The sequence below is a fragment of the Chiloscyllium punctatum genome, chromosome 44 (genome assembly GCF_047496795.1).
Source record: "Chiloscyllium punctatum isolate Juve2018m chromosome 44, sChiPun1.3, whole genome shotgun sequence".
Classification (NCBI taxonomy): domain Eukaryota; kingdom Metazoa; phylum Chordata; class Chondrichthyes; order Orectolobiformes; family Hemiscylliidae; genus Chiloscyllium; species Chiloscyllium punctatum.
The window spans coordinates 59,679,063-59,697,980 of NC_092782.1; the positions used below are offsets into that span (position 1 = coordinate 59,679,063).

An 18,918-nucleotide genomic window follows, 5' to 3' on the forward strand; every position below is an offset into this window, starting at 1 on the left:
AAAGGGCAGTTGAAAGATAACCACATTGCTGTGGGTCTGGAGTCACTTGTAGGCCAGACCAAGTAAGGATGGCAGAGAACTTCAGTAAGGTGTTCGACAAGTTTCCTCATGGGAGACTGATTAGCAAGGTTAGACCTCATGGAATACAGGGAGAAGTAGCCATTTAGATACAGAACTGGCACAAAGGTAAGAAGACAGAGGGTGGTGGTGGAGGGTTGTTTTTCAGACTGGAGGCCTGTGACCAGTGGAGTGCCACAAGGATCGGTGCTGGGTCCACTACTTTTTTGTCATTTATATAAATGATTTGGATGCGAGCTTAAGAGGTATAGTTAGTAAGTTTGCAGATGACACCAAAATTAGAGGTGCTGCGTTTTGGGAAAGCAAATCAGAACAAGACATTAATGCATAATGGTTAAGGTCCTAGGGAGTGTTGCTAAACAAAGAGACCTTGGAGTGCAGGTTAATTGCTCCTTGAAAGTGGAGTCGCAGGTAGATAGTATAGTGAAGAAGGTAAAAACCTTCGAGGAGAAAGTGAGGACTGCAGATGCTGGAGATCAGAGCTAAAAATGTGTTGCTGGAAAAGCGCAGCTGGTCAGGCAGCATCCAAGGAACAGGAGAAGAAGGTGTTTGGTATGCTTCCCTTTATTGGTCAGAGTATTGAGTACAGAAGTTGGGAGGTCATGTTGCAGCTGTACAGGACATCGGTTAGGCCACTGTTGGAATATTGCATGCAATTCTGGTCTCCTTCCTATCGAAAAGATGTTGTGAAACTTGAAAGGGTTCAGAAAAGATTTACAAGGATGTTGCCCGAGTTCGAGGATTTGAGCTATAGGGAGAGGGTGAACAGGCTGGGGCTGTTTTCCCTGGAGCGTCAGAGGCTGAGGGGTGACCTTATAGAGGTTTATAAAATCATGAGGGGCATGGATAGGATAAATAGACAAAGTCTTTTACCTGGGGTGGGGGAGTCCAGAACTAGAGGGCATAGGTTTAGGGTGAGAGGGGAAAGATATAAAAGGGTCCTAAGGGGCAACGTTTTCACGCAGAGGATGGTATGTGTATGGAATGAGCTGCCAGAGGAAGTGGTGGAAGCTGGTATGATTGCAACATTTAAAAGGCATCTGGATGGGTATATGAATGGGTTTGGAGGGATATTGGCCGGGTGCTGGCAGGTAGGAGTAGATTGGGTTGGGATATCTGGTTGGCATGGACAGATTGGACGGAAGGGTCTGTTTCCATGCTAACATCTCTATTTCCTTCCAGCAACTGATTCATGGTTGTCATGAGATCCTTAATTCCAGATCCTTTGTTGAATTCAAATTCCACCTTCTGCCTGAATCCCCAGAACATTAGCTGAGTTTCTGGGTTAATAGTCTAATGATAATACCACTCGGCCATCGCCTTTCCTAACCACGACCGTGAAACAGTTTGCTGATTGTTGTAAGGCCTACATGTGACTCCAGATCCACAGACTTTTAACTGCCCTCCTGGCAATTGGGGATGAATAATAAATGCTGGCTTAGCTAATTTTGCCTATGAATGAAGAATCAAAAAAGAAACCCTACCTCTGAGGTCATCTCTCAAAAGATTTGCAACAGATTTTTTATTTTACATGCTCTGTGATGGCAGGGTGCTCCCATATGAATTAGATAATGCAAAAGCCATGGGTACAACTGCGATGAGAAATAAATATTCGGGAATTCTGTTTCATTGGTGTTCCAGGAATGTTAAACTTTGGGAAAGAGGAAGCCACTTTGGAGGAGGTATTGGCCTATTTGGAACAGACGTACTGCAGGCACATATCTGTTGAGATCGGCCAACTGGAGACCATGGCTGAGAGAGAATGGTTTGCTCAACGATTCGAGCAAGCAAAATGCGAAACTTTAACCCCGGAAGAGAAGAGACATTTAGTGAAGCTAATGCTGGAGTCTCAGGTAACTGTTATGTTCAAATTGCACGGAGAGTGGGACCAAAGGAGTGGCTGCTACACAAATGCAAATTGAAATGAACAAGGTTAAAGAATGATTGATTGCAGTGATCCATGCCCGTTGTGTAGTTAATTTGTTTGTGTTTTCTCAAGTCTGCCCACACTTGCCTTGGTGCTTCCAGTTGGGAATGTGGATTGATAAAATACATTTTGTTTCCTGTTCAAAATAATTTTTAAATTGTCCTTGTAAAAATCCACAAAAGAATTGATATCTTTAATCTGAACCATGCAAGTACAGTGAAATGAAATAGTTTTTTTTGGAGGGTGATGGGGTCAGTCACAGGTGGAAAAGGAATGGATTTACTGGGGGCTTGGACATAACAGATGGGAGTGAAGGTGGGATTGATTGAATCAGTGACTGCAGAAGTATTGTAGCTCACAAAATGGGCCGTTGATTGGGTTGAATACATTGAAGTGTTATAATGCACCTATTGGGGTCGGTTAGCTGGATGGCTAGCTTACAGTGCAAACTGATGCCAACCGTGTCAGTTCAATTCCCACACATTCTGAGGTTATAACAAAGGACTTTCCTTCTCAACCCTGTTCCTCCTCCTCCACCCCCCAGGAATGGTGACCCTTGGGTAAAGTCACCAATAGTTGTTTCTCCCTGATCCTCTGGGACTATGGTGACACACTATGTGCATAGGCAGAATCCCCTGTCAATAGTTACTATCTGCTCCCTGTTCCTGTACCTCGCTCTGTGATGGTACGGGCCACAAAAGTCCCACTAAAACCTCAGGAGAGAAATGGCAGGTTAACGTTTAAGAAACCTGCCCCTCTTGTTAAAAATGAAAGTGAATTGGCTGCGCTGTGCCTTAGATGGGCCGAAGGGCAGATAATAAACTGAATTTGTTTTCAAATGTCGCTTTTCTTCTGAGTTCAGTTCAGCTCCTTTCTTTTCTCTGTTCCTATTGGTTTTGCAAACTGCTTCAATAAGAATCCTTTCACTAGTAACAATGTCAGGCCCGTTGAAGTAGCCCCATTGTCTGTTCAGCATTTCTCCAGGTCAGTGAGGCCATTGAGAAATGAGCATATTTTTTGATTGAGCGCCCAGTCTCCATACCAAGTACAGTAATGCATATGTGAGCTACAGAGAGAGCATGTCCAACAGCTGAAGAGCACCCAGTGGCACCTTAGTCAATCTTTCTAATCTTTTGCCATTATCATGAAGCACCCTTTTTGCAGCTTTTCTGTGTGGGGTCAGCTAATTTATGTGTTTGGCCCAAATTTGGAGCACCAGCTGCAGAATATTTTAGAAAACATTTTTTGGAGTATGTCGTGATTGTGATGAGGTCAGCCAAGTGGACCCCATAGAATATGAGTTCCCTGATTGGACCAGATTAACAGCCCCAATCAGGGAGCCCTGGGTGACAGTTATAAACAGGAGTGTCAAGGGTCCGATTCACTCTGAGAGCCGGCTCTGAGGGAGCTGGGTCAGTGTCAAGAACTCTCCACGGGGAAAATAAAGGGTGATGGGATACTGGCCTCTGTGGAGTTATTTCAGAGTGGACTGAGATGTGTTAAGCCAAGAGGTTAAACTTAGTTATTGCTGTGAAAGGATAAGGAGCTAAAACACTGTACCATTTTAAATCTCAAATGATTGTTTACAGGCCATGAACTAAATTAAAATGTTCAAATATAGAATTGATAAACGGAAATTTGCTTTAAGGAGGAGATAGATTTTTAGTTCAGAAGAGGGAGGAATAGGCAGGAAGTGGAGTTGAGGCCAAGATGAGATCAGCCATGATTGTATTAAATGAGGGGTTCTGGATTAGTGGTGCTGGAAGAGCACAGCAGTTCAGGCAGCATCCAAGGAGCTTCGAAATCGACGTTTCAGGCAAAAGCCCTTCATCAGGAATAAAGGCAGTGAGCCTGAAGCATGGAGAGATAAGCTAGAGGAGGGTGGGGGTGGGGAGAAAGTAGCATAGAGTACAACGGGTGAGTGGGGGAGGGGATGAAGGTGATAGGTCAGGGAGGAGAGGGTGGAGTGGGTAGGTGGAAAAGGAGATAGGCAGGTAGGACAAGTCCGGACAAGTCATGGGGACAGTGCTGAGCTGGAAGTTTGGAACAAGGGTGAGGTGGGGGAAGGGGAAATGAGGAAGCTGTTGAAGTCCACATTGATGCCCTGGGGTTGAAGTGTTCCGAGGCGGAAGATGAGGCGTTCTTCCTCCAGGCGTCTGGTGGTGAGGGAGCGGCGGTGAAGGAGGCCCAGGACCTCCATGTCCTCGGCAGAGTGGGAGGGGGAGTTGAAATGTTGGGCCACGGGGAAGTTTGATTGATCGGTGCGGGTGTCTCGAAGATGTTCCCTAAAGCGCTCTGCTAGGAGGTGCCCAGTCTCCCCAATATAGAGGAGACCGCATCGGGACAACGGATACAATAAATGATATTAGTGGATGTGCAGGTAAAACTTTGATGGATGTGGAAGGCTCCTTTAGGGCCTTGGATAGAGGTGAGGGAGGAGGTGTGGGCGCAGGTTTTACAGTTCCTGCAGTGGCAGGGGAAAGTGCCAGGATGGGAGGGTGGGTTGTTTGGGGGTGTGGACCTGACCAGGTAGTCACAGAGGGAATGGTCTTTGCGGAAGGCGAAAAGGGGTGGGGAGGGAAATATATCCCTGGTGGTGGGGTCTTTTTGGAGGTGGCGGAAATGTGGGCGGATGATTTGGTTTATGCGAAAGTTGGTAGGGTGGAAGGTGAGCACCAGGGGCGGTCTGGTTACAGTTGGAGGGATGGGGCCTAAGGGCGGAGGTACGGGATGTAGACGAGATGCGTTGGAAGGGAAATTGCGGTCTCTAAAGAAGGAGGCCATCTGGTGTGTTCTGTAGTGGAACTGGTCTTCCTGGGAGCAGATACGGCGGAGGCAGAGGAATTGGGAATACGGGATGGCATTTTTGCAAGAGGTAGGGTGGGAAGAGGTGTAATCCAGGTAGCTGTGGGATTCGGTGGGTTTGTAAAAAATGTCAATGTCAAGTCAGTCGTCATTAATGGAGATGGAGAGGTCCAGGAAGGGGAGGGAGGTGTCAGAGATGGTCCGGGTAAATTTAAGGTCAGGGTGTAATGTGTTGGTGAAGTTGATGAATTGCTCAACCTCCTCGCGGGAGCACGAGGTGGCGCCAATGCAGTCATCAATGTAGCAGAGGAAGAGGTGGGGAGTGGTGCCAGTGTAATTACGGAAGATCAACTGCTCTACATAGCCAACAAAGAGACAGGCATAGCTGGGGCCCATATGTGTGGCCATGGCTACGCCTTTGGTCTGGAGGAAGTGGGAGGATTCAAAGGAGAAATTGTTAAGGGTGAGGACCAGTTCGGCCAAACGAATGAGTGTGTCGGTGGAAGGGTACTGTTGGGGATGTCTAGAGAGGAAAAAAATGGAGAGCTTGGAGGCCCTGGTCATGGCGGATGGAGGTGTAGAGGGATTGGATATCCATGGTGAAGATGAGGCGTTGGGGGCCGGGGAAACGGAAGTCTTGGAGGAGGTGGAGGGTGTGTGTGGTGTCTCGAACGTATGTGGGGAGTTCCTGGACTAGGGGGATAGGACAGTGTCGAGGTAGGTAGAGATGAGTTCAGTGGGGCAGGAGCATGCTGAGACAATGGGTCGGCCAGAGTGGTCAGGCTTGTGGATCTTGGGAAGGAGGTAGAATCGGGCAGTGCGGGGTTCCCGGACTATGAGGTTGGAAGCTGTGGGTGAGAGATCTCCTGAGGTGATGAGGTTCTGTATGGTCTGGGAGATGATGGTTTGGTGATGGGGGGGTAGGGTCATGGTCGAGGGGGCAGTAGGAAGAAGTGTCCTCGAGTTGCCGTTTGGCTTCAGCAGTGTAGAGGTCAGTGCGCCAGACTACCACTGCGCCCCCTTTATCCACTGGCTTGATGGTGAGGTTGGGATTGGAGCAGAGGGATTGGAGGGCTGCGCGTTGTGAGGATGAGAGGTTGGAGTGGGGGATGGGGGTAGACAGGTTGAGGTGGTAAATGTCCCGGCGGCAGTTGGAAATGAAGAGGTCGAGGGCAGGTAATAGGCCAGCGCGGGGTGTCCAGGTGGATGCAGTGTGTTGGAGGTGGGCGAAGGGGTCCTCGGAAGGTGGGCGGGAATCCTGATTGTGAAAGTGTTGAGGGGCTGAATGGCCGAATCCTGTTTCAAGTTCTTACATACTAAATCTGACAGATCAATCAATCTTCCACATTCTTGTATGAAGATTCTTAATCAGTCGGGGAATCAAGGGTTCCAGGGAAAGGGCAGGAAGGTGGACATGAGGAATGTCAGATCAGCCATGATCCTATTGGATGGTGGAGTAGACTCGGGCCAAACAGCCTACTCCTGTTATTGTTTCTTGTGGTGGTCTTGTGCATCGAAAGCTATTTAGATCCATTTCTTACACCAGGATGTTAGGACCATGCAAATCTCATGAGTGAACAGTTAGGGCTCAAACTGATGTTTGGAGATTTTAGCGGAGAGAGGTTTTACTTTGCAATTTTTCACATAATTATCCAGATCACTCCATTGTTAGTTGAGTTGACTCCATGATGTTACAAGTTATCTTTGATCTGTCGGAAGAACTACCCTGATGGACAGAGTCGATATTTACTTCAATGAAGAAGTTTCCTTTGCACCTTCACCAGAATGCTGTTGACCTTGTTATCCTTTGACTAATAACTTGCAAATTTATTTTGTACTCTGGTTGTGTTCTGTTTGTTTCAATAATTTAGGGGAGGCAATGGCCTTGTGGTATTATCACTGGGCTGTTAATCCAGAGACACAGGGAATGTTCTCGGGGCTTGGGTTCAAATCCTACCATGGTTGATGGTGAAATTTGAATTCAATAAAAATATCAGGAATTAAGAGTCTAATGACTGTGAATCCATTGCCAATTGTTGGGAAAAACCCATCTGGTTCACTAATGTACTTTGGGGAAGGATAGGTCTGGTCAACATGTGACTCCAGACCCATTGTGGCTGGGCAATTACAATGTCTCATCCCATGGATGAATTAAAACAAAATCTTGTTTGCTGTGCATCTCCACGTATTGTCGTGATCTAACCAAGGGCAGATCCACTGCACGTTTAATTTGGTTTGCATATTTTCTCTTCAGCCGCTCATAAGAACCTGCCTTTTTCAATCTCAATCACAATATGATGAGGTTAATTAATAGGCAAGGTGGTTTCCCACTATCCTCCCCGAGTGCTGAAAGGAAGCTCCAGCTCACCGTCACAAAGGATCCTCCACCTGGGGATAGGTTTTGTCTCTTGACAATCTAACTCTTCCTCTATCATCACCAAAAGTTTGCTTGTTCTGCTGTTGGCTATGTCTCATGGCCCTGAGAATGGGGCCTTTATAGACAGGCCTGGGGTGACTCACCACAGGGGAGGGCCGAACACCCCTCCCTGAGGTCTCAGTTGACCATCATATCCAGTCCTGGGTGGTAAAGATCCTGTAAGTAGCCTAACTAATGACTTGTGTCTATTTTTCAGGAATTTGATCGCTTCTTGGCCACTAAATTTTCCACTGTAAAACGTTATGGTGGTGAGGGCGCAGAGAGCATGATGGGATTCTTCCACGAATTGTTCCGAAATGCAGCGTTTAATGGCGTGGCTGACGTGGTACTGGGAATGCCTCACCGAGGGCGACTCAACCTCTTGACTGGGCTCCTGCAATTTCCTCCTGAGGTGAGACCATATATGGAAAAAAAGAATTCACAGTGATGTGACTGAAAATGTGAGAGATTGGGTTGAGAGCAAATGTTTGGGTTTGGAATCTCTAAGATCAGAATAGAATTAGGTAAAAACAATAACTGCAGATGCTGGAAAGCAAATACTGGATTAGTGGTGCTGGAAGAGCACAGCAGTTCAGGCAGCATCCAACGAGCAGCGAAATCGACGTTTCGGGCAAAAGCCCTTCATCAGGAATAAAGGCAGTGAGCCTGAAGCATGGAGAGATAAGCTAGAGGAGGGTGGGGGTGGGGAGAGAGTAGCATAGAGTACAATGGGTGAGTGGGGGAGGAGATGAAGGTGATAGGTCAAGGAGGAGAGGGTGGAGTGGATAGGTGGAAAAGAAGATAGGCAGGTCGGACAAGTCAAGGAGACAGTGCTGAGCTGGAAGTTTGAAACTAGGATGAGGTGGGGGAAGGGGAAATAAGGAAGCTGTTGAAGTCCACATTGAAGCCCTGGGGGTTGAAGTGTTCCGAGGCGGAAGATGAGGCGTTCTTCCTCCAGGCGTCTGGTGGTGAGGGAGCGGCGGTGAAGGAGGCCCAGGACCTCCATGTCCTCGGCAGAGTGGGAGGGGGAGTTGAAATGTTGGGCCACGGGGCGGTGTGGTTGATTGGTGTGGGTGTCTCGGAGATGTTCCCTAAAGCGCTCTGCTAGGAGGCGCCCAGTCTCCCCAATGTAGAGGAGACCGCATCGGGAGCAACGGATACAATAAATGATATTAGTGGATGTGCAGGTAAAACTTTCGGTGTGGAAGGCTCCTTTAGGGCCTTGGATAGAGGTGAGGGAGGAGGTGTGGGCACAGGTTTTGCAGTTCCTGCGGTGGCAGGGGAAAGTGCCAGAATGGGAGGGTGGGTCGTAGGGGGGTGTGGACCTGACCAGGTAGTCATGGAGGGAACGGTCTTTGCGGAAGGCGGAAAGGGGTGGGGAGGGAAATATATCCCTGGTGGTGGGGTCTTTTTGGAGGTGGCGGAAATGTCGGTTTATGCGAAGGTTTGTAGGGTAGAAGGTGAGCACCAGGGGCGTTCTGTCCTTGTTACGGTTGGGGTTTGAGGGCAGAGGTGCGGGATGTGGACAAGATGCGTTGGAGGGCATCTTTAACCACGTGGGAAGGGAAATTGCGGTCTCAAAAGAAGGAGGCCATCTGGTGTGTTCTATAGTGGAACTGGTCCTCCTGGGAGCAGATATGGCGGAGGCAGAGAAATTGGGAATACGGGATGGCATTTTTGCAAGAGATAGGGTGGGAAGAGATGTAATCCAGGTAGCTGTTAGACTAGCAGCAACTTTCCATTTTATAGTGCCCCAAAGCACTTCACCAGTGCCTTATCAAGTAAAATTCAACACTAAAATGCACAAGGCGCTATTAGAGTAGGTGAGCAAAAGCTTAGTCAAAGCAGCAAGTTTCAAGTTCTAATTTAAAGATGAGAGTCATAGAGTCATAGAGATGTACAGCATGGAAACAGACCCTTTGGTCCAACCCGTCCATGTCGACCAGATGTCCCACCTGCCAGCACCCGGCCCATATCCCTCCAAACCCTTCCTACTCATATACCCATCCAAATGCCTTTTAAATGTTGCAATTGTACCAGCCTCTACCACTTCCTCTGGCAGCCTATTCCACACACGTACCACCCTCTGTGTGAAAACGTTGCCCCGTAGTGAGGGAATTCCAGAGTTGAGTATCTTGACATCTGAGGCACAATCACCAGAGGTGGAGTGATTTAAAATCAAAGACATCCCAGGCTGAAGAACGTTCCTGTCCTTTTGCATACTTCCTGTGAATAGAGACACTTTGGAAATGATCTATATGAACCATGGATTACTGCTGAAAGATTGTCAATCTTTGGAAACCTCTGCTCCACTCCAAAATACTTTGGATGTGGATACCATGTTGTTGAGTGTATCCAAGAATGAGATTTGGATCCCAAAGGATTGAGGGATAGTGCACAAAGGAAGGATTGATGTAAGAGCTATGATCTTGTTGAATGGTAGTGCAGGGTCCAAGGAGTGAATCACTTCCTTCTGAACCTATTGCTCAGACAGACCCCCATGAAAAGTCTGTGGCAGCTCTTAGTAAAATGAGTGTTGTTCTGGCTGAGATTCTCCAGTCAATGTACATGATCCAGAGTGAAAATCTCCGTTCATTCCTGTCCTTTCTTATTGGAGAATTGAAGCCAATCAAAGCTCAATGCTGCCTAAGTTCTGTAAGTTTGGCATGGACCAACAACCAAACCTGTGACCTTGCAGCTTACATGACTTGCTGAGTCCAGGCTGGAGTTGTGTTGATGTACTTGAACCAACTGAGTCATGAGTGGCAATGGAGATTTAGAATGCGTGTAACATTTCCAGCTAATAGCATTTGTCAAAATGAGTTTTTTTGTTGATTTTTTTTATATACGGAACATAAGGATAGGATGTGTTATTACAAAATAAAATCACTCTAAGTCATAAGTGTTTCTTCAACAAGATTGAAGATTTGAAGAAGTTGTGTAATAGCAGCTGTCTCGTCAATTTCTATGGTACACGTGTCTGCTTTTGTTTTGTATGAATTGTGATAGATGGCAAGACTGAGAATAGAGGGCAAGCAGGTTCCTGTTGATTTTAAAATTATTACATTTTTATTGCCACAAACAAGTACAGTCCTTAACATTAATAGCTGTATCGTTTGGTGTTCTACAGTCATCGCAAGCCTGTTGTAAGTTTATTTTGTCTTTTGTGTGTGGATCGGAACGGATGTCAGGCTGTAACTACACAAGGCCTGAACTCTGTTTTAAAACTGATGCATTTACATTTGTTTACTGGTGATTTGATTTCAGTTCTGTTAGAAGCGCACCCTAGTTAATTAACAAAAAGAGGAGTTTGTATAATTTTTACCAGATTCTCCTCTGTGTGAAAAGGTTGCTCCTTAGGTTCCTTCTAAATCTTTCCCCTCTCACCTTAAACTGATGTCCTCTAGTTTTGAACTCCCCTACCCTTGGGAAAAGACTTTGGCTATTCATCTTATCTATGCCTCTCATGTTTTTGTAAACCTCTATAATAATGTTAAGAAACACAACTATATGAAACAACAATCAATAATGAGATTATTGGCCTGGTGGCTCAGTGGTTAGCACTGCTGCCTCACAGCGCTAGGGACCCAGGTTCGGTTCCAGCCTTGGGTGACTGTCTGTTTGCACATTCTCCCCGTACCTGCATAGATTTCCTTCGGGTGCTCCGATTTCCTCCTACAGTCCAAAGATGTACAGGTTAGGTGGATTGGCTATGGGAAATTGCCCATAGGATCCAGAGCTGTGCAGGCTTGGTGAATTAGTCATGGGAAATGCAGGGTTATGGGGATGGAGTGGGTCTGGCTGGAATTACTGATCAGAGGGTCGGTGTGCACTCAATGGGCTGAATGGCCTGCTTCCACACTGTGGGAATTCTATAATTTTCTGGAGAATAATTGATCATTCCCTGGCACTTTGCTGGGAGCTTGAGAGTTGCGTGTAATGGAAGGACCATCCGTGACACTGTTGTCCTTAGAGCAGTTGGATGTCATTACTTGACATTGCCACCTTTGACGGTTTACTTATTGCCAGTTCAGAGGTGACCCATGTGATGTGGGTTATTATTATTAGTTGGACACCTCTAAATACAATATCCTTTAAAATTTGGCTGCTTTTCGGTTGCCAAGTGCCAGTTATGTTGTCGAGTGCTGTGACAATCTCTCTTTTTCAATTCGCTTATAGTTGATGTTCCGCAAAATGCGTGGATTGAGCGAATTACCTGAAGACTCCCTGGCCACTGGAGATGTCTTGTCTCATCTTACCTCCTCGGTGGACCTGGACTTTGGCTGCGACCGCCCACTACATGTCACCATGCTCCCTAACCCTTCCCACCTGGAGGCTGTGAACCCAGTCGCTGTTGGGAAGACCCGTGGGAGACAGCAGTCTCGCCAGGATGGGGATTACTCAGCAAGTGGCTCTGCACAGCCAGGAGACAAAGCCATTTGTGTACAGGTCAGGAATGTGTGTGTGTGTGTTCTTCATCTACACAAACGTGCATACACAATACAGAGGAACCTCGACTATCTAGCATTTGATTATCCGAATATCGGATTATTCAGCAAGATCGCAAGGTCCCGATGCTTGGCTAAACTATGTTATCTGACCTTTGATTAAGCGAACAAAATACTGCCCGCCTGTGTCCTTCAGATAATCGAGGTTCCTCTGTAAACTGTCAGCCCATGCTGTATTTTTGTTTTTGATTCCGTTTTCATTCGTTCACTGGAACATACTGCACAGAAGGAAAAGTTCTTTCTCTTAAATTACACAAAAAGCACTAATGGTTTTTTTTTGTATCAGCCAATAACAACATAAAAAGCACCAAACCCTTCTGGACGATGGTGTAACGTAGTGCCCATAATAGGCCAATGTAATAGTCCCTGTACGGTAACAAAGCCCCATGGACAGGTTTGTATCCAATATTTTTTATCAGTGCTCTTTTGTTTGCAGGGCCATATTAGCCAGGACGCTGAGGAAAGTCCCGTGCTGCTGTTTACGTTGTTATATGAACTTTTCTGACTTGAATAGATGTGCAGGGTTCAATATTTCCTTTGAAAGATTGCGAAACAATACATTATCACAGAGTCATGAAGCACAGAAGGTGCCCTTTGGCCCATCGAGTCGGTGCTGACCTATCCACACTAATTCCACTTTCCCACACTGGGCCCATAGCCTGGAATGTTATGACGTTCCAAGTGCTCAGCCAAGGTCATGAAGTTTCCCACTTCAACTACCCTCCCAGGCAGTGCATTCCAGAATCCCACCATCCAGTGGGTGAAAATATATTTACTCCAATCCCCTCCAAACCTCCTGCCTTTCAGCTTTTAAAACTATGCCTCCTTGTTATTGACCCTTCAGCTAAGGGGAGCAGCTGCTTTCTGTTCTCCCTGTCCATGCCCCTCATAATCTTGAACGTCTCTGCCAGGTATCCTTTCACCCCTCTCTGCCCCAAAGAAAACAACCCAAGTTTATCCAGCCTCCCTCCATCACTGAAATGTTCCATCTCAGGCAATATTCTGGAGAATGTGCTCCAGTGCAGTAACATCCTCCCTATTGTGTGCTAACCAGAACTGCACATGGTTCTCCAGCTGTGGCCTAGCCTACCTTTGTTTTGTACAGCTCCAATACAACTTCCTGTGATAACCCCTGCAAAGTTCATGGGGAAATCATTAATTTATCTCCCGTGGAGCTCAGGGAGTATGAACTCCCCAGGTAATAGGCAACGGCCTTCCCAACTGGAAACTCTTGGAGAGTCAGAGAGCTGTACAACACAAAAACACACCTCTTGGTCTGCACCAACCCATCTATACCAACCAGACATCCCGATCTGATCGAGTCCCATTTTCTAGTACTTGGCCCCAATTCCTCCAAACCCTTCCTATTCATGTATCCATCCACATGCCTTTTCAATGCTGTAATTGTACCAGCCTCCATCACTTCCTTTGGCAGCTCGTTCCATACACGCACCACCCTCTACGTGAAAAAGTCCTTGCTTTTCCAAATAAGCATAAATCCTGTCTCTCGGAATCCCCTCCAATAACCTACCCACACTGATATCAGGCTCACCGGCCTATAGTTCCATGGCTTTTCCTTATAGCCTTTCTTAAATAATGGCACCACATTAGAAACCGTCCAGTCTTCCTTCACTGGGCCTTTTGTAAAGCAGAGCCAGGGATGGATGAGTCAGCGGTATTGTCTATCCCAGGTTGGGACTAGCCTGTGTATGCCACGATTAGTGGTTCTATTTTGGTGTTCAGCAATGAATGATGATCCTGTCCAGGCCAGCTTCCTCAGTTATTAGACCTCCCCCTTAAACCTAAACATTACAAATATTGCACAAACATTCCCAGCTCACCAGTTCAGAGATCATCCAGAAATCACCCAAAACTATGTTTCTTTTCTTTAAAATTCTGAAACATTGATGCTCCGAGGCCAAATAAGGCACGTGGGTTACCTACGGAGGAGGTTTGAAAGTGACAAGGCTTTTCTCTCCCCTTGCCCTTCCACACTCCTCCTCCTCCTCCTCCTCCTCCTCCTCCTCACAGGTGCACGGAGATGCTTCTTTCCCAGGACAAGGTATTGTTGCTGAAACCTTCACTCTCTCGAATCTCCCTCACTACCGAGTCGGTGGCAGCATTCACCTGATTGTCAATAATCAGTTAGGCTACACCACACCCACCGAGAGAGCCAAATCCTCACTCTACAACAGTGATATAGGTAAGCTATTATACGTCACTGGGGGAACCATACCTTGTTCTGCTCAGAGTCATCACAAATATTAAACATTGTTTTAAAACGAGGAGCTGCAGATTTTCCAATTTCCCAATTTCCTTACTCTTGGGTTGATAGAAAACACAGATCAGGTTTCTGTACTTAACGAGAACCACAAATAAATCGATTCTAGCTTCGGATCAACAGTTATGAACTATCTCACATAATTGTGTAATTCAAAGCTTTAACCCCTTTTATAAACATCCTGCTCTGTGCACATACAGACACAAAAAAAGGATGTTCTAGATGGAGAGAAAGACTGGGAAGACAGTTTGGGGGTCCCGATCCAGAGGGTTTGCTGATATGATCCTTCTATGATCAGTACGCTCTTCCTGATCTTCCTTCTGCAGGAACTTTCACTTGTTTGCAGGAGGTACAGGGTGACTGGTTCACAATGACAAAGCTCCCTGATTTGTCAATTAAAAGTCACAGCTTACTGCAATTGATGAGGGGAAATAAAACTGGCTACCTTCAAGCTTGATAAAAGAAACAAAAGCAGCTTCTGTCCAACCATTCACATGACCAAGATGTTCAGCTGCCTCGGAGCCAAGCACCTTGGCATGCAGAAGGCTTCTGTCATCAAGAACTAGTCCTGAGTCCTCAGACCAATCAGTTGCCGGCCAAAGCCTCATTCACAAACAGACCTCTCCCCATCTCCAACTTGTCTGAACCAGCACCTGTTAAGCAACACTTATAATGAGTGTTAGGTAACTTTCTATAGAATCATAGAATCCCTACCATATGGAAACAGGTCATTTGGCCTATCAAGTCCACGCTTACCCTCCAAAGAGCATCCCATCCAAACCCAGGCCCCTACCCTTTCCCTGTAACCCTACATTTCCCACAGCTAACCCACCTAGCCTGCACATGCCTAAACACTACGGGCAATTAAGCTTGGTTAGTTCACCCTAACCTGCAAATCTTTGGACTGTGTGATGAAAACGGAGCACCTGGAGGAAGCCCACACTGACACGGAGAGAATGTGCAAACTCCACGGAGACAGTCACCTCAGGAAAAGTGCAAAAAGTCTTGGTTTTAAATCAGTCCTTTTTCCCATTTCAGTCCACATTCAAAAATTACAGAAATACATTCTTGTGGTGCTGGTCAGCACCAAAAGCAGCAAGCCGTTCAGATTTAACCCAGGGGCCAAAATGGCGAGTGTATTGCTCTAAGTGAAGGTCTGTTGCTGACCATATGCAGAGGCATGTCTACAGATGGGTCAGGTGGTGGATAATGTTCACAAGCCTGAACCTCCAAAAAGAACTTCTCTGCCTTGGTACCTTGACATGGAATGTGAGAATCAAAATGGAATAACTCGCTAAAGTATCCCTGACCTCAGGGTGTCCCAGGTTTACTTTGCAGCCAATGAAATGCAGTCACTTGTCAAGTAAGAAAACCAGCCGCCATTTTGTGCACAGCAAGCTCCCACAGACAGAAATCCGATAAAGATCGGGGCCCCTATGTTTTGTAATGTTAGCTTGAGGGTTAACTATCGGGCAAAACACTGGCATAGAATCCACTCTTAATCAGGTGTAGGAACCCTTGCATTCTTAGACAGCCAACCTTGGGAGTCTTCTCAATGAGACTGAGAAAGTAAAGCTGGTTTTTGTGGATGGAATTGGACAGGACGGGGCAGGTCGACTGATCGCCACACCCTGGTTCAAAATGAAGGTTGCATTGTCCATCTAGAAAGCACCATCTTTCTGTCAACTGCTGCTTGGTTTGCAAACCATGTGTTTTTATTTCTGTGAATTCCAGGTAAGATGGTTCATTGTGCTGTGATTCACGTGAATGGTGACGACGCAGAAGAAGTAATACGAGCCACAAGACTGGCTGCTGACTATCAGCGACGTTTCCGAAAGGACGTGATCATAGACTTGCTCTGCTACAGGCAGTGGGGCCACAATGAACTTGATGACCCCACCTTCACAAACCCCACCATGTACAAAATTATCAGGTGCGGTGACGGAAGAAACCATGTTTATTAGTGAGCTCTTGAATACTGGTCCATAACCAATGAAGTATCAATGGGGATTCATGTATCAAAACTGAAATACATGTAAGGTGGCACAGTGGCTCAGTGGTTAGCACTGCTGCCTCACAGCGCCAGGGACCTGGGTTTGATTCCACTCTCGGGCGACTGTCCATGTGGAAGTTGTACATTCTCACTGTGTCTGTGTGGGTTTCCTCTTACAGTCCAAAGATATGCAGGTTAGGTGGATTGACCATGCTAAATTGTCCCATAGTGCCCAGGGATGTGCAGGCTGGGGGGGTTAACAAGGATAGTATGGGTCTGGATGGGATGCTCTTCAGAAAGTCAGTGTGGATTAAATGGACTGAATGGCCTGCTTCCACACAGTAGGAGTTCTATGATGTCATGTCACAATGAATATTTCTGGAAAAGACAAAAGAATGGGTGCATGTAGAATGAGCTGGCAAGGAAAGATCAATCTCCTAGCCTTATTTCTGCTCTGTTTTGGCGAGTATTTGGTAGAATATGATTTTTACACATACAGTTTTAAAATAATCCATTTATGATAACAGCAAATTTGGAAACTGAACAAATATTCCTGAATTGAAATAACTTAGACAATTCAAAGGGAAAAGAAATCCTTGAACAATTCTCATGATGATCTACATCCTCCAGTGTGTTGCTCAGCAGAGTCATAGAGGCCTGTGATATTTTTCCCTTTCATATAACTTGCTGTTTTACATTCTAATTAGCATTTGTGTTTTGTCTGCTCTGGAGAAAGGCTCACATAGAAATGGTTTGGAGGAGCCAGTGTTGGATTGGGGTGGACAACGTTGAAAATCACACAACACCAGGTTATCATCCAACAGGTCTATTTGGAAGCATTAGCTTTTGGAGTGCTGCTCCTTCATCAAGTGGTTGTGGAATAGAAGATCGTAAGACACAGAATTTATAGCAAAGGTTTACAGTGTGATGCAATTGAAATGAGATATTGATATATATTAATATATTGATATATATACTGAAATATATCTTTTCAGTTGCATCACGCTGTAAACCTTTGCTATAAATTCTGTGTCTTACGATCTTCTATTCCACAACCACCTGATGAAGGAGCAGCGCTCCAAAAGCTAAGGCTTCAAAATAAACCTGTTGGACTATAAACTGGTGTTGTGTGATTTTTAACTTCATATGATAGGAATTACACATTGGAACAAATTGGTTACCCCCATATTTTCCCTAATGCAGGTGTAAAGAGGCTGTCTGAAGCTTTCCGGTCTTCTTTCTAATCATTCTGTCAGTGTTATTGATGTAGGGGACGGGGAGGTGGGAGAGATGGAGACAAGGGTGGGGGGAGGGGAGGCGAGAGAGAAACAACCTCCACCTGCTCTGCACTGCTATGATTGGACACAACACTAATTTTGATCTCTTGGAATAAGGGCATTTGGACAACTGAGGTTACCTGTTAGGAAAGGATATATGCCTTCGATCCAGAAAGTAACTAACGCAAGGGGAAATGGTGACATAACGGTGCGTTGTTGGATTAGCAAGCCAGATGACCAAGCTAATGTTCTAGTTCAAATCCCATCATGGCTGCTGTTTGGAATTTTAAATTCATTTAATGAGTCTGGAACTGAAAGCTAATCATGAAATTTGTCATCGACTGCTGTAAAACTTCACTTGGTGCATTAATATTCTTTAAGCTGCCCTTACCAAGCAATGTGGTTGATGTTTACCTGCCCCTCAGTTCAAAGACAGGTAGCGATGGCTAGCTTTGCCAGAAATGCAACATCCCAAGAAAGAATTAAAAATAAAGAAATAAATGGTGGGACTGGAGGAGGTGTAATTAATGAGCAGAGGATCAGCTATCCATATTAATGGGAACACGTTATGAGCCGAAAGACTGTAAAAGGCTGAATGAACTGTTATCTGTCAAAACTTCCCTTGAATTCTGGGATGGCACAGTGGCTCAGTGGTTAGCACTGCCTCATAGTGCCAGGGAACAGAGTTCGATTCCTGCCTCTGGTGCCTGTCTGTGTGGAGTTTGCACATTCTCCCTGTGTCTGTGTGGGTTTCCTCCCACAATCCAAAGATGTGTAGATCAGGTGAATTGGCCATGCTAAATTGCCCATAGTGTTAGGTACATTAGTCTGGGGTAAACATAGGGTAGGGGAATGGGTCTGGATGCTTTACTCTTCGGAGAGTCAGTATTGACTTGTTGGGCCAAAGGGCCAGTTTCCATACTGTAGGGAATCTAATCATTGGAATCAAGTGGAAAGCTGACGACAGTGCAGTCAGTTTCAGAGTAGGGATGGTAGAATAATATGATGGGTGACTGGAAGCTCCATGTCCCACATGCAGACTGAACAGAGCTGTTCAGTAAAGCAGTCACCCAATTTGTACTTGGTCTCCAGTGAAGAGGAAACCACATTGTGAGCACAGACATTGAGAAACCCATCACCAAGCCTCCAAGTGAAATGACTGAGCAACACATCCAAAGTTCTATTTGTTTGGTCTAGAGTACACCCATTGTCTGACCATTGGGAAATCCCCATTAATGCAACCCAGTGAAGCTGGAGGTTATGCAAGGCAAGACTCTTCCGAAAGACATTAAAAGGAAACTGGCAATAAACAGGTAAGGGTGTGTCTCCATTCTCAGAAGCACAGCTAATATCAGGAAAAATCTGTGGCTGTGATTTGTTTAGCTCTAATCCCCACTGTGTAGCACAAATCAGTGGCGTAATCATTCTATCAATGTGATGGGTATTTCTATTTGTACTCCTTTTCCTCACAGTGGTCTTCTCTCAGAAGGTTCTGACTGTTTGGAATTCCTTGCCACAGAGAGCTGTTGAGGGAAAGAGTCCTTGTGTATATTTAAGGCTGAGATAGATTCTTGATCAGTCGGGGAATTCAGGGTTACAGGGAAAGGGCAGGAAAGTGGACGTGAAGAATGTT

At 45.9% G+C, this 18,918-nt stretch overlaps 1 protein-coding gene across 1 annotated transcript in view; it reads left to right on the forward strand.

Annotated features, from left to right (window-relative positions):
• The window catches only part of dhtkd1 (dehydrogenase E1 and transketolase domain containing 1), a 64,534-nt gene that overhangs the window by 12,477 nt on the left and 33,139 nt on the right, over positions 1-18,918 (forward strand). The window contains exons 3-7 of the mRNA XM_072563029.1: positions 1,720-1,931; positions 7,444-7,638; positions 11,406-11,675; positions 13,766-13,937; positions 15,750-15,948. Of these exons, the coding sequence (XP_072419130.1) occupies positions 1,720-1,931; positions 7,444-7,638; positions 11,406-11,675; positions 13,766-13,937; positions 15,750-15,948 (1,048 nt within the window). The remainder of the gene's footprint in view (positions 1-1,719; positions 1,932-7,443; positions 7,639-11,405; positions 11,676-13,765; positions 13,938-15,749; positions 15,949-18,918) is intronic.